The sequence below is a fragment of the Aquarana catesbeiana genome, linkage group LG06, assembly GCF_042186555.1.
Source record: "Aquarana catesbeiana isolate 2022-GZ linkage group LG06, ASM4218655v1, whole genome shotgun sequence".
Taxonomy (NCBI): Eukaryota; Metazoa; Chordata; class Amphibia; order Anura; family Ranidae; genus Aquarana; species Aquarana catesbeiana.
Genome location: NC_133329.1, coordinates 131,171,935 through 131,198,349, shown reverse-complemented (window position 1 = coordinate 131,198,349; position 26,415 = coordinate 131,171,935). Strand labels below are relative to the sequence as shown.

The following is a 26,415-nucleotide window of genomic DNA, read 5'->3' as shown; positions in this document are numbered from 1 at the left end:
AAATTTTTTCTGCATACCTGGTTTTCATATAATATTATCATATAATTTATCAAGCAAGTCTAATTAAAGTGGAACTTCACCCTATAAGGGAATTTCCGCTTTAACACCTCCTTTACCCATCCTCTCCCACTTTTGGAGATTTTTTTTGAGGGGGGGATGGAGGCGGCACCCTTGAAGGTGAACCCTTGAACCCTCTGCAGCATTGAAGGTCCCAATGAGCACAATGGCCTCCATCATCCGTAAATGGAAGAAGTTTGGAACCACCAGGACTCTTCCAAGAGTGGGCCACCCGGCCAACTGAGAGATCGGGGGAGAAGGGCTCTAGTCAGGGAGGTGACCAAGAACCTAAATGGTCACTCTGAGAGAGCTCCAGCATTTCTCTGTGGAGAGAGGAGAACCTTCCAGAAGAACAACCATCTCTGCAGCACTCCACTAATCAGGCCTGTATGGTAGAGTGGCCAGACGGAAGCCATCCTCAGTAAAAGGTACCAAGAGGCACCTGAAGGACTCTCAGACCATGAACAAAATTCTCTGGTCTGATGAAACAAAGATTGAACTCTTCGGCATAAATTGCAAATGTCAGGTCTGGAGGGAACAAAGCACCACTCATCACCTGGCCAATACCATCCCTACAGTGAAGCGTGGTGGTATTAAGCTGTGGGGATGTTTTTCAGCGGCAGGAACTGGGAAACTAGTCAGGATTGAGGGAAAGAGGAATGCAGCCATGTACAGAGACATCCTTGATGAAAACCTGCTCCACAGCGCTCTGGACCTCAGACTGGTTCATCTTCAAACAGGTCAATCACCCTAAGCACACAGCCAAGATGAGTGGCTATGGGACAACTCTGTGAATGTCCTTGAGTGGCCCAGCCAAAGCCCAGAATTGAACCTGATTGAACATCTCTGGAGAGATCTGAAAATGGCTGTGCATCCAACCTGATGGAGCTTGAGAGGTGCTGCAAAGAAGAATGGGAGAAACTACCCAAAAGAAGTGTGCCAAGCTTGTAGCATAATACTCAAAAAGACTTGAAGAAAGAAAGAAAGAAACAAACAAAGGCGCCTCTAAGTGCAGAAGATTAACAATTTTAATGCCCCAAACTGGGTTAAAAACACTTACAGAATAGAAGTGGTAATCAGGCACATCATAAGTGAAGCTGCATTGGAAGGGGTCACGGTCAGAGGAAGCCTTCAGAGGGGATGGATGTAGTCACTGAAAACAGCAGTGTGGGACACAAGGAGCCGCTGTGAAGCCGGTGTAGTCAGCATGGAAAGACGGCGAACCCGGAAGTGATGTCATCCGCTGAGCGGCTCTGTAACCAGCCTGAACCGCAAACAAACAGCCTGGGCGAGGATGTGATGTCATCAATAAGGGACGCGTTTCGGAACCATCAATCGTTCCTTTTTCAACCTATGGCCATACTGATGACTGAGAAGGACATATATACACACCCACTAGCAGTGGATTGGCCGGGGGGCGGGGGCAGCAAAAGTTTTATAACGATGAGTCCATTTAATGCATATGAATGAGTGTGAATAAATAAATACCTGCAACAGCATTCTTAAAAACATTCTGAAAAACATTCTGAAAAACATTCTAAAAAACGGGGCAAAAGAAAAAGGAGAAGTATAATAAAATAAAATAAGATAAGAAAAGGAGTTTAGAACAATGGGAATTAAAAAACTGATCTATAAAATGTCTAACAGTGACCGGTCCTAGAACCTGCAATGCACATAACAGAATGTGGACAATGAGAGCAGGCAGGATGATATCAATATTAAGCTGTAGACCAAAGGGGGACATACGTGACAATAATACTATCAATAATTTATCGTATAAAAAAGTGTTTAAAATGGAGGGGTTCACATGAGAATAATAAGAAGGGATATTAGAGGAGAGGAGCCTAAATTATTATCTACAGAAAGGAGATGTCATGTTAAAGTATGGCACTAACTTCAAAATCCTCGTTTAACCCTCCAGGGGCTAAAACATTTAATAAAAATATCCAATACATTTCTCTGTGGCATAGGCGTCTATAACGTTCAGCAGGGGGGAGATCTTTTGGCATTGCCTCAATGATCCATACTTTAAGGCCACTCGTGGACTTATCATGGGTGTGAAGATAATGTCTAGGGACACTATGGTTATCTAGTCCACCTTCAATTAAACGGCGATGTTCTCCAAACCGTTTCCGTAGTGGCCGGATAGTGCTAAAATAGACCACAGGGACATGTGAGGCAATATATGACATGGTCAGAAGAACATGTGTGAAAACCCTTTATTGGATATGTTTTACCTTTGACGTGAAAGTCTTTCTGGCCATGTATCACAAAGCTGCAAGTCTTGCAGAGGGGCTTACGGCACTGATACATCCCAGAAATAGCTAGAAACGTGGGCATGTGGTGGCCCGGAGGCAGAGGTTTGGCCCTGAGTTTGCTGGTCGCTACCTTACTTTTAATGTTGGGTGCCTTTCTGTAGGCAAATTGAGGTCTGCTGGGCAGAGTGGGGAGTAGATGTTCGTCTTGTAGTAGCAGAGGCCAATGTTTTTTGATAATATTTTCCATTTGTTTATGTTGGGTATGGAATTGGGTGATGAATCGTAAATTATCTTTCTGAGTATTGGGACGTGGGTGAGGGTTCTCAATGGGCGATGTGCTCTTGTATTGTTGATAAGCTGAGTCAACAAGGTCAACAGGGAAGCCTTTTTCGAGAAACTTAGCTTTCAAAATTTCACCTTCAGTGTCATAGTCGCTCTTCAGAGTACAGTTCTTTTTTAGCCTACAGAACTGACTCTTAGGTACATTGTTTAGCCATAGGGGGTGATGACAACTTTTATAGTGGAGGAATGAATTTCCAGCTGTAGGCTTGGTGAAATTTTTGGCATGGATCTCTTTACCTATCCAAAAAAGTTCAAGGTCCAGGAAGGCTAACTTATTTTGATCAATGACGGAGGTGAAAGTAAGGCCCATATTGTTGGTATTACAATATGTCACAAAATCCGAGAATGTTGATGCATTGCCATCCCAAATGATGATCACGTCATCTATATAGCGGCCATAAAAAACAATGTGGGAGAAGAAAGGGTTGTTGTTCCATATATATAGGTGCTCCCAATGCCCCATGGTGAGGTTCGCATACGAGGGTGCAAAATGCGCCCCCATAGCTGTCCCTTGTAGTTGCAGAAAGAAATTGTACTCAAATTTAAAATAGTTATGAGTAAGACAGAAGGAAGTGGCTTCAACAATGAAGGAAGCTTGTCTTGGATTTAGCATGGGGTTAACATGACATCTCCTTTCTGTAGATAATAATTTAGGCTCCTCTCCTCTAATATCCCTTCTTATTATTCTCATGTGAACCCCTCCATTTTAAACACTTTTTTATACGATAAATTATTGATAGTATTATTGTCACGTATGTCCCCCTTTGGTCTACAGCTTAATATTGATATCATCCTGCCTGCTCTCATTGTCCACATTCTGTTATGTGCATTGCAGGTTCTAGGACCGGTCACTGTTAGACATTTTATAGATCAGTTTTTTAATTCCCATTGTTCTAAACTCCTTTTCTTATCTTATTTTATTATACTTCTCCTTTTTCTTTTGCCCCGTTTTTTAGAATGTTTTTCAGAATGTTTTTAAGAATGCTGTTGCAGGTATTTATTTATTCACACTCATTCATATGCATTAAATGGACTCATCGTTATAAAACTTTTGCTGCCCCCGCCCCCCGGCCAATCCACTGCTAGTGGGTGTGTATATATGTCCTTCTCAGTCATCAGTATGGCCATAGGTTGAAAAAGGAACGATTGATGGTTCCGAAACGCGTCCCTTATTGATGACATCACATCCTCGCCCAGGCTGTTTGTTTGCGGTTCAGGCTGGTTACAGAGCCGCTCAGCGGATGACATCACTTCCGGGTTCGCCGTCTTTCCATGCTGACGACGCCGGCTTCACAGCGGCTCCTTGTGTCCCACACTGCTGTTTTCAGTGACTACATCCATCCCCTCTGAAGGCTTCCTCTGACCGTGACCCCTTCCAATGCAGCTTCACTTATGATGTGCCTGATTACCACTTCTATTCTGTAAGTGTTTTTAACCCAGTTTGGGGCATTAAAATTGTTAATCTTCTGCACTTAGAGGCGCCTTTGTTTCTTTGTGTCATTATAGAGCCTGCATCAGTCTTTTAAAGCTGCTGCCCTTTTTGCTGAAGATCATCCCACCATCCTTACCAACACTTTCCTCTTCATTTTGGGCTACCTACTTTTAATAGAGACACTATCTGGACTACGTTAGTCCTGTGCGCCCTATATACTTTTTTATTTTCCATTGTTCCATATGAAGCCACATTTAGGTTGACGCACGGACTTTATGTATTCATGCATTATATCGTTGGTCTCTTCTTATATATTTTTTACATCTTTGCCTACTAATTTTATATGTATATGCATATGCATAATTTTATGATTAACTCCATTATTATTTAAAGCAACCATGTGTGTATTTTCACTGCACAGCATTTTTATTTATTATCTTTAATTATTTGCATCTTCTCATTATTAATTTTTTTTTTTTTTTTTGTAATATTATTTTCTCCTTTATTTCTCATCCATTACTTTTAATTTTTTCTTTTTGTTTTTTTTCCATCACATCTCTTTTTTCCCCTCCCTTGTCATGGATTTTTTTGTCAGAAATAGATTCCCTGAAGTATTCAAAAATAAATAACCTTTTAGCCATTATACCCAAAGGTTTCTTTATACCTATACCACATTTTTCTCATGTAGAATACAAATCCCTCTGTTCACTATTTCGCAAACTAGAGAGGTTAGTCATCTCCGCCAACCAGCAGTGGTGGGATGAATTTTTCCTTCTTAAATATTTGTCCGCTCATATCACTCCTAGGGGCCTAAGAATTTTAAAAACATGCTCTTTCTTAGACCCAGAGTCACAAAGAGAATGGTCCTCCATATCTGAATTTTGCACTAATAAATGGATCAAAATTATCTCCGCACAGAGACATATTAAATATGAACAATGTTTCCACCTAATAAAAACAGTATTTTCCCAAATTGCAGACCTTACCACTCATTTACCATCTCTATGGCTGTCTATCCTTACCAAATTAACCCATAAGAAGGAAGACATTCTGATCAAACACAAATTGGGGAAATTTAGCAGAGATTTGAAAGACTATAGTAGCAATAACATCTTCTCTTGGAAACGTAAATCTGCTCACGATCTTCCATCCCTCATGGATATCAACCCTTTTGCCACTATTGTCCCTCGTAAAATCATTCCTCTCAAAAAAACATCCATTTCCAATATAACAGTTACTTCCGAATCAAGTATACAGAATAAGGAAGTTAGCATTACTGTTCTGGCACCCACGTTGTCATCCACCACTGATAGTTCGGGTCTTGCCCAGCTCACACAGGCAACACCCCTCACTCCTATCCATACTACATCCAATACCTCTGATCCCTTTTCATGTTCAACCACCATTACAGATAGTCAACAGAACACCACGGTAAATAATACATGTACCCCATCTAGAGCATCTCCTGGTCCTCCTGTGTCCTTTGGCCCCAACTCCTCACTTATGACACCTTTGGCCACCATTCCATCCTCAGAGCCAGCTGTGGTCCCTTTTTTAGTGTTCGACCCTCCTCGGACAAAACCACAAAAAAGAAAACACGCAGAAGAGGATGTCGAGGCAGAGGCAACAAGCTTCACCCCAGACCCCAGCAAAAAGAGAGTACTGTTAAAATCTTCAACCTCTCCACCCATGTCTTAACTGAAGACGAAATTTCCCTACTTAATCGAGGTCTGAACTTTGCTCCATCAGCTGCACCCAATCCCTTCCTTCTCTTTAAGGATTTGAATAAATTTGTCCGCCTTCTTACCTTAAAGAGATTCTTCAACATTCAATCCAATAAACACCGTTCACATAATGATCCTAACACACCCGATGTGTCCCAGAACATCACTGAGGCCCATACAGATAGTGATCTCCTCTCCATCTTAGAAGACTTATATAGTCACCCCCCCACTTTATCGTCCCCTTCAGTAGATCACGAGAATGACTTTGTGTTGTACACACAACACCTGATTACATCTCCACCTATTCAAAACACCACCTTCAAACCCTCCTCGGTTTTCTATCCTACCCAGTCCAAAGGTTCATGCATTGATGCCTTTTATCGCATTGTCCACGCAGAAATACAGGCACTGTGTAAAAACAACAATAATAATAAAAATAAAAATAAAAAATCCATTTCCAATCTTACTTATCATGAACAAAGAGCCCTTGACACACTTACCAACAAATTAGATCTGGTCATAAAAAGCGCCGATAAAGGGGGAGGTATAGTGATACAAAACAGAGCTGACTATGTCTCTGAAGCCATCCGATTACTATCTGATACCAACACATACATCAGACTTCATAAAGATCCCTTACCCTTATTCACCATTGAAGCTTCCTCTCTAGTAAAAAGGGCATTAAATGATAATATCATTTCACAGCAAGAGGCCTCTTTCCTAGTCAAAGAAATACATTTCACCCCCTACTTCTACCACCTACCGAAGGTGCATAAAGACCTTAAAACACCACCAGGGCGACCGATTGTGGCATCTATGGACAGCATCAGCAGCGGACTCTCACAATATATAGATCAATTCCTTCAGCCATTGGCCCAGTCCCTCCAGTCTCACATAAGAGATGGTGTTCACTTACTGGAAACTTTAACTACGTACTCTTGGGATAACAACTATCACTGGGCTTCTTTAGATGTCCAATCTTTATACACATCCATACCTCATGAAGTGGGCCTCAACGCCCTACAGTTTTTTCTCTGTCAAGACCCCATGCTAAATCCAAGACAAGCTTCCTTCATTGTTGAAGCCACTTCCTTCTGTCTTACTCATAACTATTTTAAATTTGAGGACAATTTCTTTCTGCAACTACAAGGGACAGCTATGGGGGCGCATTTTGCACCCTTGTATGCGAACCTCACCATGGGGCATTGGGAGCACCTATATATATGGAACAACAACCCTTTCTTCTCCCACATTGTTTTTTATGGCCGCTATATAGATGACGTGATCATCATTTGGGATGGCAATGCATCAACATTCTCGGATTTTGTGACATATTGTAATACCAACAATATGGGCCTTACTTTCACCTCCGTCATTGATCAAAATAAGTTAGCCTTCCTGGACCTTGAACTTTTTTTGGATAGGTAAAGAGATCCATGCCAAAAATTTCACCAAGCCTACAGCTGGAAATTCATTCCTCCACTATAAAAGTTGTCATCACCCCCTATGGCTAAACAATGTACCTAAGAGTCAGTTCTGTAGGCTAAAAAAGAACTGTACTCTGAAGAGCGACTATGACACTGAAGGTGAAATTTTGAAAGCTAAGTTTCTCGAAAAAGGCTTCCCTGTTGACCTTGTTGACTCAGCTTATCAACAATACAAGAGCACATCGCCCATTGAGAACCCTCACCCACGTCCCAATACTCAGAAAGATAATTTACGATTCATCACCCAATTCCATACCCAACACAAACAAATGGAAAATATTATCAAAAAACATTGGCCTCTGCTACTACAAGACGAACATCTACTCCCCACTCTGCCCAGCAGACCTCAATTTGCCTACAGAAAGGCACCCAACATTAAAAGTAAGGTAGCGACCAGCAAACTCAGGGCCAAACCTCTGCCTCCGGGCCACCACATGCCCACGTTTCTAGCTATTTCTGGGATGTATCAGTGCCGTAAGCCCCTCTGCAAGACTTGCAGCTTTGTGATACATGGCCAGAAAGACTTTCACGTCAAAGGTAAAACATATCCAATAAAGGGTTTTCACACATGTTCTTCTGACCATGTCATATATTGCCTCACATGTCCCTGTGGTCTATTTTAGCACTATCCGGCCACTACGGAAACGGTTTGGAGAACATCGCCGTTTAATTGAAGGTGGACTAGATAACCATAGTGTCCCTAGACATTATCTTCACACCCATGATAAGTCCACGAGTGGCCTTAAAGTATGGATCATTGAGGCAATGCCAAAAGATCTCCCCCCTGCTGAACGTTATAGACGCCTATGCCACAGAGAAATGTATTGGATATTTTTATTAAATGTTTTAGCCCCTGGAGGGTTAAACGAGGATTTTGAAGTTAGTGCCATACTTTAACATGACATCTCCTTTCTGTAGATAATAATTTAGGCTCCTCTCCTCTAATATCCCTTCTTATTATTCTCATGTGAACCCCTCCATTTTAAACACTTTTTTATACGATAAATTATTGATAGTATTATTGTCACGTATGTCCCCCTTTGGTCTACAGCTTAATATTGATATCATCCTGCCTGCTCTCATTGTCCACATTCTGTTATGTGCATTGCAGGTTCTAGGACCGGTCACTGTTAGACATTTTATAGATCAGTTTTTTAATTCCCATTGTTCTAAACTCCTTTTCTTATCTTATTTTATTATACTTCTCCTTTTTCTTTTGCCCCGTTTTTTAGAATGTTTTTCAGAATGTTTTTCAGAATGTTTTTAAGAATGCTGTTGCAGGTATTTATTTATTCACACTCATTCATATGCATTAAATGGACTCATCGTTATTAAACTTTTGCTGCCCCCGCCCCCCGGCCAATCCACTGCTAGTGGGTGTGTATATATGTCCTTCTCAGTCATCAGTATGGCCATAGGTTGAAAAAGGAACGATTGATGGTTCCGAAACGCGTCCCTTATTGATGACATCACATCCTCGCCCAGGCTGTTTGTTTGCGGTTCAGGCTAGTTACAGAGCCGCTCAGCGGATGACATCACTTCCGGGTTCGCCGTCTTTCCATGCCGACGACGCCGGCTTCACAGCGGCTCCTTGTGTCCCACACTGCTGTTTTCAGTGACTACATCCATCCCCTCTGAAGGCTTCCTCTGACCGTGACCCCTTCCAATGCAGCTTCACTTATGATGTGCCTGATTACCACTTCTATTCTGTAAGTGTTTTTAACCCAGTTTGGGGCATTAAAATTGTTAATCTTCTGCACTTAGAGGCGCCTTTGTTTGTTTCTTTGTGTCATTATAGAGCCTGCTTCAGTCTTTTAAAGCTGCTGCCCTTTTTGCTGAAGATCATCCCACCATCCTTACCAACACTTTCCTCTTAATTTTGGACTACCTACTTTTAATAGAGACACTATCTGGACTACGTTAGTCCTGTGCGCCCTATATACTTTTTTATTTTCAAAAAGACTTGAGGCTGTAATTGGTGCCAAAGGTGCTTCAACAAAGTACCGAGCAAAGGCTGTGAGAATACTTATGTACATGTGATTTTTTTTTCGTTTTTTATTTTTAATAAATTTGCAAAGATTTCAAACAAACTTCTTTCACATTGTCATTATGGGGTAGTGTTTGTAGATTTTTAAAGAAAATAATTAATTTAATCCATTTTGGAACAAGGCTGTAACATAACAAAATGTGGAAAAAGTGAAGCGCTGTGAATACTTTCTGGATGCACTGTACAATTCATGTCAATTGCGCTGCTATAACAAGCACTTGTGGCTTGCCTGCAATCCTTAGTTAAATTTAAAAGCTTTTTATATAAAGGGGTTGATTTGCTAAAAAAAGTAGGGGTTGTTCACTTAGCAGCGGATTATAGTAAATTAGGTGAACCTGTGTTTACTTTAACCACTTTCCGCCCGGCGTACAGCAGAATGACGGCCGGGCGGTGGTTCACACATCCTGACTGGGCGCCATATGACGTCCTGCAGGATAACAGCCGCTGCGTGTCCGCGGCAATCTGTGGTGCGGTCTGACACACCGCTACACAGATCCTGGTAAAGAGCCTCCGATGAATGGTGTCCAATCACGGCTGATCACGATGTAAACAGGCAGAGCCGTTGATCAGCTTTTCCTCCCTTGCGTATGACAGACGCGAGTAGAGGAGAGCCGATCGGCGGCTCTCCTGATGGGGGGGGGGGTCTGTGCTGATTGTGTATCAGCGCAGTCCCCCCTTGGATCCCGCCCAGGACCACCATCATGCCAAGGCAGGTGCCAATCAATGCCCAGGCAGCTGCCAATCAGTGCCCACTCACAATGCCTACCACTGCCAGTGCCACCAGGGATGCCTATCAGTGCCGCATATCAGTTCCCATCAGTGCCACGTATCAATGCCCATCAGTGCCGCCCATAAGTACCCATCTTTGCAGCCTTTCAGTGCCCATCAGTGTCGCCCACCAGTGCCACCCATGAGTGCCCATCAGTGCCACCTATCAATGCCCATCAGTGCTGCATATCAGTGGCACCCATCAGTGCCACCTATCAGTGCCCATCGTCTGTGCCTGTCAGTGCCCGCTCATTGGTGCCGCCTTATCGGTGCCCATCAGTGAAGGAGAACAAAAGCAAAACTTTTAAATTTTTGGTCTTTTTTTATTTGTTTAGAAAAAAATAAAAACCGCAGAGGTGATCAAATACCACCAAAAGAAAGCTCTATTTGTGGGAACAAAATGATAAAAATTCTGTTTGGGTACAGTGTAGCATGACCGTGCAATTGTCGTTTAAACAGAGACAGCGCAGAAAGCTGAAAATTGGCTTGGAAAGGAAGGTGTACAAGTGCCTGGTATTGAAGTGGTTAAAACCCAAAGTACAAAAAAAGAGCTTTATCTTCTTAAAGCAGAGTTCCACCCAAAAGTGGGACTTCCATTTATCTGTCTCCTTCCATTTATCTGGCACCTTTCAGGGGGGAACGGGTACCGGTTTTTGATAGGTACTCTTTCCCCGCTTCCGGAGACGGCGCCGTCCCTCGGAAATTCAGCCCCCCTCCTCCTTCCTCCGCTGCTGGGCCACTTAGAAAGTGCAGCGCGCTTCGCACATGCGCAGTAGGGTGCTGGTTGTGAAGGTGAAAGGCTTCTCTGCCAGTTTCCCTTACCAGGAATGGAGGCGGCAGGACCCGACAGCCGATCCGAAAATCGGCTGGGTGCCAACATCATGGGAACACCTCTTTAACTGACTAAATTAGCAGTCTCTAGTCAATCCCCTTCACAGTTGCCTTTATAATAACCTTCAGTGCATATTTTAACGCAACTACACTTTTCTGCTGTTCATTCAACTAGTCACGTTTGCTGGCTTTCAACCTAACACTAAAGAATTGAAACTCCATGTCTCAGTAAAATGTGTGATATAATACAGCCAATGTTATACAATTCTACAATCAGTTAAATTGACATCACTCTATTTTTTTTTTTAAATGTCATTCTTTTTTAGTTTATTTAGCAAAAAAATAAAAAACCCAGTGGCGATTAAATCCCATAAAAAGAAAGCTCTATTTGTGTGAAAAAATGATAAAGGGGGGCGCATGCGCAAAGCCGGTCACGCAGGACATGCCTGATTAGAGGTCCGCTCCTCACAGACATTCACGACCGCTCACAGCTGGAACCCAGCAATTCTCCCCACACCGACACTTCACCTTGCTGCAGGAGATCACTGGAACCTGCCAGAATGGTGTACTGCAGCACAAAAAAAAAACAAAGCCCAAATCCATCCGGGATGTCCTAGCTAGTGCCTCGTCTAAGATGGCAACGGCAACATCCCATCTGCACAAGTTCAAACAGCAGATGGTAGGTCTGACACAGACTTTGGGATAACTCCCCTAGCCTTCCACACTGATGCTTCCCAACCCGACCTGCTCCATCAATTTGCCCTAAAAGCAGACCTCCAACCACATAACAGATAGACTTTCACAAGAAATTTGCGAGCCTGGACAGCGCACGGCAGTTCTAGAACAGCGGACGGATGACCAAGAGGTCGCCATGATCAATCACACGGAGGAGTTCGATGCCCTTTGTGAGGAAAATCTCACTTTACAAACTCACCTCGATGACTTCGAGAACAGAGCCGCTCTAACCTACGTATCCGAGGCTTCCCTGAATCAATTGTTGACCTCCAATCTACAGTGACTGCAGTATTTCAGTAGCTGATCCCCTCCATCCCCTTTGAACGCTTGGAGATGGACAGAGTCCATAGAGACCTGGCCCCACGAATTCCGTTGGGTCCCTTCTGGGAAATTTTTTCTAAGCTCCACTTCTTTTGCATGAAGGAACAGCTAATGACCCGCTGTCTGGAACAAAAATACTCTCACCTTCCAAGGCTATGCCTTTCAAATGTTTCAGGATCTTTTCCCACTGACCATATCGGTCAGTTTTTCATTCCAAGGAACCCATTACACCTGCAGCTCCAGTCTACCCTGAGAGACCTTCAACTGCTCCCAGCTGACCCTGTATCTGAAGATCCCAGTCTCTACTCCGCATCCTGCTCCTCGCAGAAGCTCCACGACTCTCCTGGATCCAAAATCCCCACGAGCACCCACAAAATGGGACGCTTCAATTCACCTTCACCTGCTCCTGCTCAACCAGATTCCATGGACTGAACAACTCTCTCCTGAATAGTGAGCTGACTTTCCATTTACCTTTGCACCTGTGCCAACTCTGAGCGAGTTTTCTCTTTGTTTCTCAGATCTTTTGGCCTCTAAGGACACTGGCCAGCCTGACCCATTGACATTCTCCATTCATTCATGTCATGGTACCTTGCAGCAAACTATTTATATAGTTTGCTGCAAGGTCTTATCTATTTAGGACCTCGGTTCGACACTCCTATCAACCCCACTTCCCACTATTTTTCCATACCTCTTCCCCTATTCCCCCCACCTTACTCCCCAACCTTATTTATCATATTCATTTTTGAACTGACGGCCCTATGGTTCCCAGGAGCACCTTCCCCGATCAAAGGCCATCTCCCCTTTCCACCCTTGGACCCCTTCCATAACCTACTCTTTGAGTACACTGTTGGGTCCCCTGGCCCTGTCCCCCCCTCCCTTCTTCTGACCAGTCTCACTTGCTCCTGGTACCCATAGTGACCCTAGGTCTCCGTGAGACCTAATCTCTATATTGAATGTCCTTTTACTGGCTCTCCGGCCTATGTTCTACTGAGCCACACTAAGCGGAACCGCTCACAGTTTATTGTACTTACAGTTCCTTCCAATTATCTGTGTATATGTTTGTCTTAGCTCTGACTAGCTTCCATTACTCCACTATGGCTCTCACCACGTAGTAGCACACGATATTGTTACATAATAGTTACGTTCCATACCATTGTAATGTCCTCCTTGGGTTTTTTCCTAACCTCTCCCCACCTACACAGCTACAGTTCCATCCCTTCCATGCACTACAGATTTAAACCACAGCAGCCCACATATTACAAATTTTTTTTTGAAAATTCTTTTTATTGAGTTTCAAGTTTAGATACAAAACAAAGCCTATTGGGCATACCCAGGCTCGCTAAAACAACATTGTGAAAAAACAAAAACAAAAACCTCTTAACAGTAGTGCCGTTAGTGGCACTAGAACAAAGCTCCATGCTCTAGTAGCTACTGAGATTGTTAGAGTATTGTAGGTATCAGCAGCTCAGGAGTAGCAGTAAGTCATATTATATAAGGAAGTCACAATTGGTAGGCATGTGGATTGGACATGGGTTGAATTTCATACAATATACGTGTCCACCCGGTCTTTTGTAAGGTAATCTATTAATCAGGAGAGTCAGGGTCAGGATTGATAGATAGGTCCTCTACTCAAATGTCCCAAACCCTGTGGAATTTTTTTGAGTAACCTCTCGCTAGGTAGGTGGCCTTGTATAGTGGTAAGTTGGCATTAATTAATTTTTTCCACGAGGTCAGGGTTGGAGCTGATGGGGATTTCTATTGGAGAAGAATAATTTTCCTTGCATAAAACAAAATAATCCTATCAGCAATCCGGAGGACCGAAGATGAGCCAGAGTGTGCACCAAACCCAGAAGACAAACCTCCACTGTCCGGGGCACATGAATAGTGGTCACAGAGGGAATGTCCGAGACCACCGCCTCCTAGAAAATTTGAATATTAGGGCATTGCCAGAATATGGCATTGCCAACACTCTGCAGAAACGAAGGGATATATACTGTGTAAACGTGCAGGCGTGAGATAGATCCTATGTAGGAGTTTGTACTGAACCAACCTGTCCCTTGTAGAAACCAGCTGTGAGAATGCACACTCCCATGTTTCTTCCCCCCCTTCATCATCTAGGTCAGGGACATCCAGCACCCATTTAGATTTAAGAGTTTCCAACCCTGAGTGGATAGTGGGAGACATGGTCTTATAGATAGTTGAGAGGGGTTTAGTGAGGGTATCATCTCTAAGTACTTCCTCTAGGTTTGAGGTATAAAAAGCTACTGGTTGTTGTTTGAATTGAATTTGAAAGACGTTTTTCAATTGTAAATATTTAAAAAAGTATACATTAGGCAGGTCAAATTTCAATTTTAAGGTGTCAAAGGGTTTCAGTTCTCCGGCTATACATATCTGCTCTAAATATTTAATACCCTTCACTGCCCAGATCTGCGGGTCAGGTATAGAGGCAAATTCCGGTAGTATTGGGTTGAGCCATGGGGGGGTATGTTGTGAGATATGATCTGGGGGGCTAGTACATAGGGCTTGGGCCTGCACCAAGTCTTTCAATACAGCTGTCATGGCTGGAGTCAAAAGAAGGGAGAGGCCCCTCTGTATAAGAGGTTTTTAAGAGCCTCAAAGGAACCTATGCAGGAAGCTTCTAATACTACGGCCACATTGGGCTCATTCTGTGCGAGACAGTTATGGGCACGTGTGAGCATGGCAGCCAGGAAATATTTGTAGAGATCTGGGCAAGCCAACCCCCCCCCCCCCCCCCCCTGCAGCCACGGTCGCTGCAAGACTGTCAACTTAAACCTCAGTTGTTGTGAGCCCCAAATGAAAGCAGTTAAACTAGAATGAATTATTTTAAAGTATTTTTTGGGAATCCACACTGGCGCACGCCGGAGCACATAGAGAAAACCAGGTAACAACTCAATTTTAAACAGGTTTATGCGCCCTATCAAAGTCAAAGGGAGATTGGCCCATATTCTCAATTTAGATTTCATATTGTTGAGAAGTGGAACTAAATTTAAGACACAATATTCGGAAGTATCCGGGGAAATCTTAATACCCAGGTATCTGATCCTGGATGACCATACTAAAGGTAGAGTAGGATCAGCTCTGTCTCGGGCCTCTTTGTCAATAGGTAAAATTTGTGACTTTCCCCAGTTAATTTGTAGTCCAGAATAAATGGAAAATTCAGACGGGGTCTGAGAGCTTTCCCCCTAGCTTAACTTGGGCTGAAGGGCAGGAATAAAGCAACTGCACCCATTTCAAAAACTCAGACCCGAACCCCATAGCCTCCAGTACTGAGAGCATATAAGGCCAGGCCACAGAGTCAAAGGCCTTCTCAATGTCAAGTGCTGCCAAGACTCTAGAGGTGGATTCAGTTGGAGGTAGCTGCAAATGCGTGAAAACCCGGTGGACGTTGATGTCTGTGGACTTCCCCAATATAAACCCTGTTTGATCTATGCTTAGTAGGTCAGGAATAATTTTCATCAATCTAGTGGCTAAAATTTTAGTTAAAATCTTTAGATCGTAATTCAACAAAGAAATGGGCCTGTATAAGGCACATTTGGAGTGGTCCTTTCCTGGCTTAGGAATTAAGACTATATGGGCCTGATACATAGAGGGGGGTAGCGTCATTTTTTTCCTAAAGATTCAGCGAACAGGCTGTGTAGTTTGGGTGCCAGAGTTGAGATGTACATCCTAGACCCGGAGTCTTCTTACCGGGAAAAAAAACGTATAGCTGCTTCAATTTCTTCGAATGAAATGGGTTTATCAAGAAGTACTTCTTCTGGTGAAAGTGTGGGAAGGCCTAGGGTACTGAGTAATTTGCGGATAGTGGTTTCTGACGGGCCTGGGACTGCGGAGTACAACTGGCTAAAATATTCAGTGAATTTGTGTAGAATGCTAGTGGGATCAGATGTCACAGTATCATCAGCACAGCTTATGCTTGTGATGACAAGTCTGATTTGACTGCTTTATAGACAGATATATATTCACCCCGTATATGTACCTTAAAGGCATCCCATACCATAGCTTGTGAGGTGGATCCCTCGTTAGTTTCCCAATATTGGTTAAATTTGGGTGAGATGAGGTCTCCCACCATCTGGTCCTGTATCCATTTGGGCGCTAGACGCCAGCAACTGGAATTTCTAGCATCCTTCAAGGCTATACACAGTTCTAGGGGGGGGCATGATCAGGGAGACCAGAGGGAAGATAGGATACACTTTTAATTATAGTCAATGCTGGTGCATTGCAAGGCTAGGTCAATCCGGGAACCTGATTTATGTGTAGAAGAGAAACAGGAGTAGGTCTTTATTCCCGGATGTTTTCATCGCCAAATTTCAGTATAGTCTAAAGCTTGAGCCCAGTTGCATAGATTAAGAGTGTGAGCTCTGGAAGGATTGGAGGAGTCAAGCTTTACAACCATAACAGAATTAAAGTCCCCAGCTATATACAGCTGTGAGAAAAACAGAGATGCCAATTTATCATAAATAGTGTACAGGACCTGCTGGTTAAAGGGAGGAGGTATGTAAATATTGACAAAGGCGAATACCATAGCATTCATTTCTACAGGATAATATATCTGCCCAGTGGATCAGTAATAAGACGTAACAACTTATACGGCAGTGATTTGTTCAGAAGGATTGCCACACCCCTAGCGTAATGCCAAGATCTTGTTGCCTGTCAAGTGGGTTTCCTGTAAAAAAAGAATATGGGGTCTGTGGTAGTTCAGATATTTGAACATTAGCGCCCTCTTAAACTTATCATTGAGCCCCCTAACGTTCCATGATAATAGTTTCAAAACCATAGATCAAATAAGGAAATACATGATCTGAGCAGGAGAGATCCAAAGTATATAATGTACATATTGTGTGAGGTATGAGGAGTTAATATCTTGGAGAACGACAATGAAGCCAGGTAAAGCCCCAGGCCCTGATGGTTATACACTGTAATATTATAAAACTCTTCTCCCGATATTAGGACCTCGTTTAGTCACACTATTCAACAGGGTCGGTGTCGACGGAGCATTTGCTAGAGAAACACTAGGTGCTCATATTTCAGTGATTCATAAGGAAGGAAAAGACCCGGCAGCATGTAGCAGTTACAGACCCATATCATTATTAAATCTTGATTTAAAGATATTCACTAAAATTCTGGCTGTTCGGCTGGCGCAGCACCTCCAGCAAATCATACACCTAGACCAGGTAGGCTTCATCCCGTCTCGGGAGGCCAGAGAAAGTACTACAAAGGTGCTAAATCTACTTTATGTCGCTAAGTCTCAGAAAATCCCATGTATTTTTCTCAATACGGACGCTGAAAAAGCGTTTGACCGGGTAAGCTGGCCATTTATGTTTGCGGTGCTCAGACACATCGGCCTGGGGGAGGTGATGCTTAACCGAATAGCCAGAATATATTAGAACCCAACAGCCCGAGTAAAGGCCAATGGAGTCCTATCGGAACCCTTCACAATAACAAATGGGACAAGACAGGGATGCCCACTTTCCCCGCTCCTATTTGCTCTCTCCCTGGAACTCTTTCTATCCAAAATTAGATTGAACCCCGACATTCAGGGGATATCAATTGGTCCTTTGCAACACAAGATCTCGGCCTATGCAGACGACCTGCTCTTTTCGCTAACCAACCCAGGAGTGTCCCTACCGAGTCTACTCGCAGAATTCGAGCTATACGGGAAAATATCAAACCTTAAAATACATTTTTCCAAATCGGAAGCAATGGGGATATCACTACAGGCCCATATTCTTCTGAATTTACAATCGAATTTTAAATTTAAATGGACGTCCTCCGCCCTGACTTATTTAGGCACGAAAATACCACCAGATCTATCTCACATCTATGAGAGCACCCCCCCCCCCTCCTAGCTAAGACCAGGATATTGCTAGAAAATTGGAAGGATTACACTTCTGGTTTGGGAGGTGCAATTTACTCAAAATGAGTATACTCCCAAAATTTTTATACCTCTTCCAGGCCCTACCGATCAAGATACCTCCCATATATTTCAAACAAGTACAAGCCCTTTTCACCCGTTTTGTTTGGGCTAAAAAAAAGCCTCGCATCCCAAGATCTCAACTATCCACACCAAAACATTATGGCGGCCTAGCACTACCAGACGTAAAGAAGTACTATCAAGCTAAAAACATGGAAAACATGGACTCATTGGAATATATTCAAGTACTCAGAAGAGGGTAAATCCCTCCTTAGGAACTAAAACCCTACCATTTCATACTGATCAACAACCTACAATAATCATCGTACACAGGGATTCACGTATCTGAACGCCTAATACCCCCCCTTTTTCTTACCCCCCCTCCTGTTTCTTCTTCTTATGTCTTCCCCCCCCCCTTTCTATTACTTTCTCTCCTATCTCTTTTTTCTCTTCTCTGGTAGCTGCCTCCTGACTAGGGTATTTATACTCTCATATCATACTGGGACTCTAACTCAGAGAAACAAAGATACCCATATATATATTTAAAGATATGATAATTCTACATGCCTTGATATATTACATGTACTATTATAATGCAATGTCGGGAGGCTGCGATCCCCTTTTGTTATATACCACTGTGGTATGTTGTGGGCTCTGCCCCTCTCTTTTCTATTGAAAACTAATAAAATATATATTTGAAAAAAAAATATATATATATATCTTGGAGAACCTTGGAAAAAAAGAATGTGAGGTAGTGATGCATAAGTTGAAGAGCTTAACCCAAAAAAGAATCTGGAGCATAGTGAGTGGAACAAAAAAACTTGGTCAAAAAAATAAAGAAATAAAAAATACAACTGTAACGCCCTACTGACCATGAGTCCCCAACAAATAACTAGGTCGGTTTCAATTCCAAAACAATCCTTAGTTGAGCGTACTCTAAGAAACTATGAGCACCCTACTAACATTATACTGACAAACAACTAGGTCAGTTTTGATATCTCAAACAGAGTTCCAATTTCTTCAACGGTGTATTCCAGCCGGGATGAGGGGTTACATCCCAAGCATAAACTTCAGTTAGCACTAAGATAAGCCAATAGAAGGGAGCGTAGACTTATCTTGTGGAGTCTCGTGTGAATAGCTCACTTAACGTAGGATCTCCTAGGCATGGGTAGATGGTAAGCCGGCACTTGGGAAGGGAGCAACATGGGAGTCTTTCAGAGACAAGCCCCGAGTTGGCAGGAATCCCATGGGTCTCTCGCATATTTCTAAGGGAGTAACTTTGGAGGGTAAGCCATTAGCCGGCCAGCTCAAATACCAGGAGCCATAGCCCAGGGCCTCATAGAGGATGCGGATAAAAGTCTGCGGAATAAGGCAGCATGAACCCTTGGCAAAAAAAACGGATCGTGTAGATATAAACATACCGTCTTAGCTCAGGAGAAATGCACCGTGTTTTGCAGGTCGATGAGCTGGTCAGTATGTTGTCCGGTTTGATCCTCCACCTCTGAGATCCGGTTTTCGGATTCGGAGAGGCGCCCCCACATTTTATCCAAATCATTACAGATAAAATTGCACTCTTCCGTCAGATGATCGAACAGCACCAATAGAGATGTCCTACTGCTTTCGATCACTGCGAAGATCATGTTTGTGTCGCCTGTGGGGGACTGGGGTGAAGGAGGCACTGGGGTGTCAGCAGGGGAACTGTCCTTTATATCCCTCAATAGGGCCTGTAACTTCTGAAGTAAAGTGGAATCCACGTGTGTGTGGGTGGGGATGCAGCCTGTACCCTGGATTGTTGTTTAGCTTGAGGTTGCTTCTTCAGAGGCATCAGACGGCTCCTTGTCAGGCAGGACATTTCTGGAGCTGGGCTAGAGTAAGGGTCAGGCACAGAGGAGACAGGGGGACCAAGAGTGAGTGCTGTGGTGTATTAAGATTGCCGCTGGTCACAAAGTTGGCACTGTGAATCGTCCCTCTGGTGGCTATGGAATCAGGGAGGTGGTTCTATGGCAGCTGTAGGTGGCAGGTTGGAAGACAGGTTGGGCAGGTCTGGTGGCAGTGAGTCAGATGTAGAGGAGTTAGGGAGACCAGGATTGATTGTGGATGCAGCAGGGTGGAGCAAGATGGCTGCCACTTGTGACACTGGGGCTAGGATTAGGGCTGTGGCCGTTACCCTCTGCACAGATGGAGATTGCCACCCTCTACTGTGGGGTTGTGCTCTGACAGGCTGGGTTGTGCTAGTTTCTGGCAGTGGCTTGGGGAAGGCATAGAGGAGTCAGGTGTGCTGAAAGCGAGCGCCCAGGTGTAGCAAAATGGCCACCACTCACAAGGCCGGATTCACAGCTCGTCCTCCAAGCTGCCGTTGCTGGGTGATAAAATGGGAGCTGCAGGTATCGGTCGGCGAGCGGATGAAGTCCGGTGGTCATAGAAGGAGGAATCCAGCTCAGCGGCGATCGAGGAGGCCAGGAATAAGTGCTGGGGCCGTGGCTGGGTGGAGCAAGATGGCCACCACTCCCAGAGCTAGGCCGGAGCCGCAGTCCGTCCCTCAGGCAGCTTCAGAGAAAAGCTGCAATGGCGGCTTCGGGAGGTGCACTGACAGGCTGGGGGAGGACAAGGCAGGCTTGCTGGAGGGAGAAAGCTGAGGATAGGTTTCAGGATGGCAGGAGCTCTTCACTCACACGTCTGATCAGGCCACCATCCGGTCACGCCCCCCTCACATATTACTAGATTTAATTCACACTTTTTATTACATCCAACTGGATGTACATAATACTGGTTGGTCCTGAGGTAGACCATCACCATATCCGTACATCCCACGTTGTGGATACTCCACGGATAGTTTTTTGTTCATTGATCAGGATACTCTTTATCCCACCTACTGGACGTCTTCTACACCCATGACACTATACTAATTAACAAATCATACCGCTTCCTTTTTCTTTTCACTCTCCCCCACATTCCAGCCTTATCAGATATGTATCGATTATTTTCCCTTTCTATCCCCGGGGCACCTCTGTGGTCATTCAAACTATGTATTGCACCAACTGCACAATTACCACTATCCGCACCTATGGCCCCCTTAACTGTTCTCGCCCTCAGTGTCCAAGGGCTCAACTCCCCTAAAGAAAAGCACAAAAGCTTTCCGAACTCTCACATTTCACAACCTGCTCTATCAAGACATTTTTAGCCTCTCCTACCCCCAAGTCTACACATCCTCAGCATCCTCCATACATAGAGGGGTCTTCATAGCCTTTCAAAGCTTTTCCGCTTTTACTCTCCTGGCGGAAATCAAAGACCCTGAAGGATGCTACCTGATTCTCACAGGCACCTTGTTAGACAGTGAGATCACAATTGTATCCTACTATGATCCTAATAAAAATCCAACTTCTTTCCTCTCCCATTTACTAACGGTCATCGTCACCCACAAGGGGGGCACTAGCCTCATCTGTGGTGACTCCAACCAAGTCGTGTACCCAATCCTAGACAAATCTTCTATTCATCCTTCCTCTCACCCTAATAGGCTGGCTTTTCAGTAACTTTTAAACCAACGTTCCCTACTTGATTAATGGTGAGAATGCAACCCGGCCAGATGTCAATACACACACTATTCCTAACCTCACAAACTTTTTTCTCGAATTGACCACATATTCCTCACAATAGGCCCTTCTCCTCAACTCCTTTCCTCGATCATACTTCCTCTTACATGGTCAGACCATAGCGTGATCCTCACCACTCTGTCCTCTCTAATCCCTCGGCCCTCGGCATACAGTGCCTTGAAATTCATACCCCTTGACATTTTTCACATTTTGCCATGTTACAACCAAAAACATAAATGTATTTTATTAGGATTTTATCTGATAGACCAACACAAAGTGTCACATAATTGTGAAGTGGAAGGAAAATGATAAATGGGTTTCAAATTTTTTTACAAATAAATATCTGAAAAGTTTGGCATGCATTTGTATTCAGCCCCCTTTACTCTGATACCCCTAACTAAAATCTAGTGGAACCAATTGCTTTCAAAAGTCACCTAATTAGTAAATAGAATCCACCTGTGTGTAATTTAATTTCAGTATAAATACAGCTGTTCTGTGAAGCCATCAGAGGTTTGTTAACCACTACGCGCCCGCGATATAGCCAAAAGACGGATAGAGCATGGCGCTGAATTGCCGGGAGGGTGTCCCTGGACGTCCTCCTGTTTCCCCGCGCGCCGTCGGGGCGTGCATCGGGGAAATTCTGTGTTGGCCGTGTCCCTTGGACACAGCCAATCACAGATCGTGCTAAATAGACAATCACAGTGGCCACTTAGCACTCGGAGTGTCCAATGAGAGATGATCTCATCTCTCATTGCCAGCTCTCCCTCCTCACAGAGAGACCGCGTGTGAGGAGGGAGAGCGACCTGCGGCTGCAGCGTGAGTGTTTGAACACAAACACAGTGCCACACTCACAAACACACATGCCCACAGTACCTGTCAGTTCCACTTGTCCCCAGTGCCACCTGTCCCCAGTGCCACCTATCAGTGCCATCTGTCCCCAGTGCCACCTATCAGTGACACCTGTCCCCAGTGCCACCTGTCAGTGCCATCTGTCCCCAGTGCCACCTGTCAGTGCCATCTGTCCCCAGTGCCACCTGTCAGTGCCATCTGTCCCCAGTGCCACCTGTCAGTGCCACGTGCCATCTGTTATCAGTGTCACTTGTTATCAGTGCCATGTATCAGTGCCATCTGTCATCAGTGTCACATGTCATCAGTGCCACGTATTAGTGTCATCTGTCATTAGTGCCACATCAGTGTCACGTGTCATCAGTGCCACGTATTAATGCCATTTGTCATCAGTGCCACGTGTCATCCGTGCCACGTATTAGTGCCATCTGTCATCAGTGCCACATCAGTATCACGTGTCATCAGTGCCACATATTAGTGCCAACTGTCATCAGTGCCACATCAGTGTCACTTGTCATTGTCCTGGTGCTCCAGGGCTTTCAAAAGTGTAATAGGTAGTCAACAAGTTAGATGTGTAATTTAGGCTCCTAGAACACCTGATGGTGCTCCCTGCATGTTGGGCCTCTCTATGTGGCTAGGCTGTGAAAAAGTCACACACATGTGGTATCGTAATACTCAGGAGTAGCAGCAGAATGTATTTTGGGGCATCATTTGTGGTATACACATGCCAAGTGAGAGAGATAACCCATTGACAATTTTGTGGGAAAAAAAAAATCTTCATTTTGCAAAGAATTGTGGGAAAAAATGATATAATCAAAAACCTCACCATGCCTCTTACTAAATACCTTGGAATGTCTACTTTCCAAAAAGGGGTCATTTGGGGGGTATTTCCTGGCTTGTTAGGGTCACAATAAATGAGATAGGCCACCAGTACATCAGGTGTGATCAATTTTTTATGATTTGCACCACAGCTTGTAGACTCTCTAACTTTCACACAGACCAAATAATATATATTTGGGTTATTTTTACCAAAGATATGTAGCAGTATAAGTTGTGGCCAAAATTTAAGAAGAAAAATTAATCATTTGCAAAATTTTATCACAGAAACTAAGAAAATTTGTTTTTTTTTTCAAAAATGTCGGTCTTTTTTCATTTATAGCGCAAAAAATAAAAAACCCAGAGGTGATCAAATACCACCAAAAGAAAGCTCTATTTTTATGAAAAAAAGGACAAAAAAATCATTTGGGTACAGTATTACATGGCTGAGTAATTTTCAAAGTGTGAGAGCATTGAAAGCTGAAAATTGGTCTGGGCAGGAGGGGGGTTTAAGTGCCCAGTAGGCAAGTGGTTAAGAACCTTAGTGAACAAACAGCATCATGAAAGACAATGAAAACACCAGACAGGTCAGGGATAAAGTTGTGGAGAAGTTTAAAGCAGGGTTAGGTTATAAGAAAAATATCCTAAGCTTTAGAACATCTCATGGACCACCGTTCAAGCCATCATCTGAAAATGGAGAGAGTATGGCACAACTGCAAACCTACCATGACATGGCCATCCACCTAAACAGACAGGTCGGGCAAGGAGAGCATTAATTAGAGAAGCAGCCAAGAGGCCCACAGTAACTCCAGAGGAGCCGCAAAGGTCCACAGCTCAGGTGGGAGAATCTGTCCACAGGACAGCTATTAGTCGTGCACTCCACAAATCTGGCCTTTATGGATGAGTCGCAAGAAAAAGCCATTGTTGAAAGAAAGCCATAGGAAGTCCCATTTGCAGTTTGCAAAAAGCCATGTGGGGGACACAGCAAACACGTGGAAGAAGATGCAATGGTCAGATGAGACCAAAATTGAATTTTTTGGCCTAAAAGCAAAACGCTGTGTGGCAGAAAACTAACACTGCACATCAGCCTGAACACACAATCCCCACCATGAAACATGGTGGTGGCAGCATCATGTTGTGGGGATGCTTTTCTTCAGCAGGGAAAGGGAAGCTGGTCAGAGTTGATGGGAAGATGGATGGAGCCAAATACAGGGCAATCTTAGAAGAAAACCTGTAATGCCGTGTACACACGGGCGGACTTTTGAGCATCAAACGTCCGATGGTCTTTCTGACGGACTTTCAACGGAGTTACGACGGACTTGCGAACGACCAGACTTGCCCACACACGAACGGACTAAAGTCCGGTTGAAAGTCCTAGAGTCCGTTCGGAAGTCCGGTCGTTTGAACGTGATGACGTACGACCAGACTAGAATAAGGAAGTTCATAGCCAGTAGCCAATAGCTGCCCTTGCGTCCTTTTTTGTCCGTCGGACTAGCATACAGACGAACGGATTTTTCGACCTGACTCGTGTCCGTCGGAAAGATTTGAAACATGTTTTAAATCTAAAGTCCATCTGATTTTCATCAGAAAAAGTCCGCTGGAGGTCCAATGAAGCCCACACACGATCGGATTGTCCGATGGATTTGTTCCGTCGGACCAGTCCGGTCGAAAAGTCCGCCCGTGTGTACATGGCATTAGAGTATGTAAAAGACTTGAGACTGGGGCAGAGGTTTAGTTTCCAGCAGGACAACAACCCTAAACATATAACCAGAGCTAAGAACGGCACAATCAAAGTCCAGACCTAAATCCAATTAAAGATATTTTCTAATTATCTCACCCCCACAAATCAATAGCCTCATTTGAAATCCCACCTTCCTTTTTCTCACACCTAATATAGGCTTTAATGTGAGTGCTTCTGTAGATGAAAGTAAGGCACACACTGAAAAGGCACCTTGATGGCATGGGACTTTCCCATATACAGCAATGGCACGTGTACGCAATTTTCAGACATCCAGAATGCCTAAAATAAGTTGGTTGTGATTAGGTTTCTTTTGCAGATTCACAGGACTTGGTGCTAAGGAACGTCTGTATTTCATTAATAGCTAATGTCTCATCCTGTTTTGCACCTCAAAGGACAAGTCTCTCAAAACTTGTCCTTAATTGGAGACTCAAAATATTAAAGCCAGTGGATCAGCATTAGACAGTAACCTTTCCTTTAAAGGGGAACTAAATGGCAGCCAATCAAGATAGGGAAAGACTGGCAATCGCTGGGCATCGGACTGTTCAAGCAAAGTGGGGAATCACCGAGTTTGGTTCCGCACTAGGAGCTTACCATTTTGACTGTTACAGGCATTACATATACTCGAGAAAGCCTACCTTCTCTTGGTCATACATGTTCATCAGGAGCCACGTTTGCCTTGTTTTTTGGAACTTCCATTCATGTTTTTTGGACCAACTAAAATCAAAAGGATTATATAAAAAACAAAATTAGTGCTCATTCAATAACATAGTGGATGAACAATTCTATCTACAACTAACTTGTCAAATCTATAAGCATATTAGGAAGTGGTTAGAAGGTTAGGAGACAGCAGTGATGCCAAACAAGCTGCTGATTAGGCCTGTGCTTTCAACTCACACTGGAATAAATACCATTGTATGTCCAGTTGGCTGCGAGCTCTGACCGATGTGCTCTGGCGGGCCGGGGGGGGGGGGGTTAGTCCCCCTGTCAGAACATAATAGAGGGGAGATCGTGTATTAACATTGCATAGTTAGTACAGTGAGCTCCTGGCAAGCTCCTCATTTTTTTTTTTTTATTCAGACCGCTGGGTTGAATAAAAAAGAACTACCTGTGTGTACCAGGCTTAAGCCCCTTTCTCATCTTTGTTTGCATGGAAGATCCTTGACAGAGTCAAGAGCTGCTGAAAGGAGAAATGTATACACCCTGGAAACCCTTTGTAGATGTGGCCTCAAAAGAGGAGTCACCACAATTTTGAGAGGGGTAGGCCTGAACTGTGCTGAGAGCACGTGTCTTAGTTAAACGAATTGAAATAACGCATCATGGGACGGGGAGAACTCTGTTAGAAGAACTTGAAATGACTTCAGAGTAGAGCCCTCATATAATCTTGTGAATCTAGAAATGCCCGGAACTTTCCAATTGTTAATGTCTTCTAGCCCTATAAGTTCCAAGAGGTTACAGTTGTTCCAAATAGAAGTGAAAGTCATAAAGCTG

General features: G+C 43.8%; 1 protein-coding gene across 4 annotated transcripts in view; it reads right to left on the bottom strand.

Annotated features, from left to right (window-relative positions):
* Window positions 1–26,415, bottom strand: part of CHLSN (cholesin) — a 640,429-nt gene that overhangs the window by 31,390 nt on the left and 582,624 nt on the right. For all 4 annotated transcript variants that reach the window (XM_073636813.1, XM_073636815.1, XM_073636814.1 and 1 more), the window contains one exon: window positions 25,563–25,641. In XM_073636813.1, the coding sequence (XP_073492914.1) occupies window positions 25,563–25,641 (79 nt within the window). The remainder of the gene's footprint in view (window positions 1–25,562; window positions 25,642–26,415) is intronic.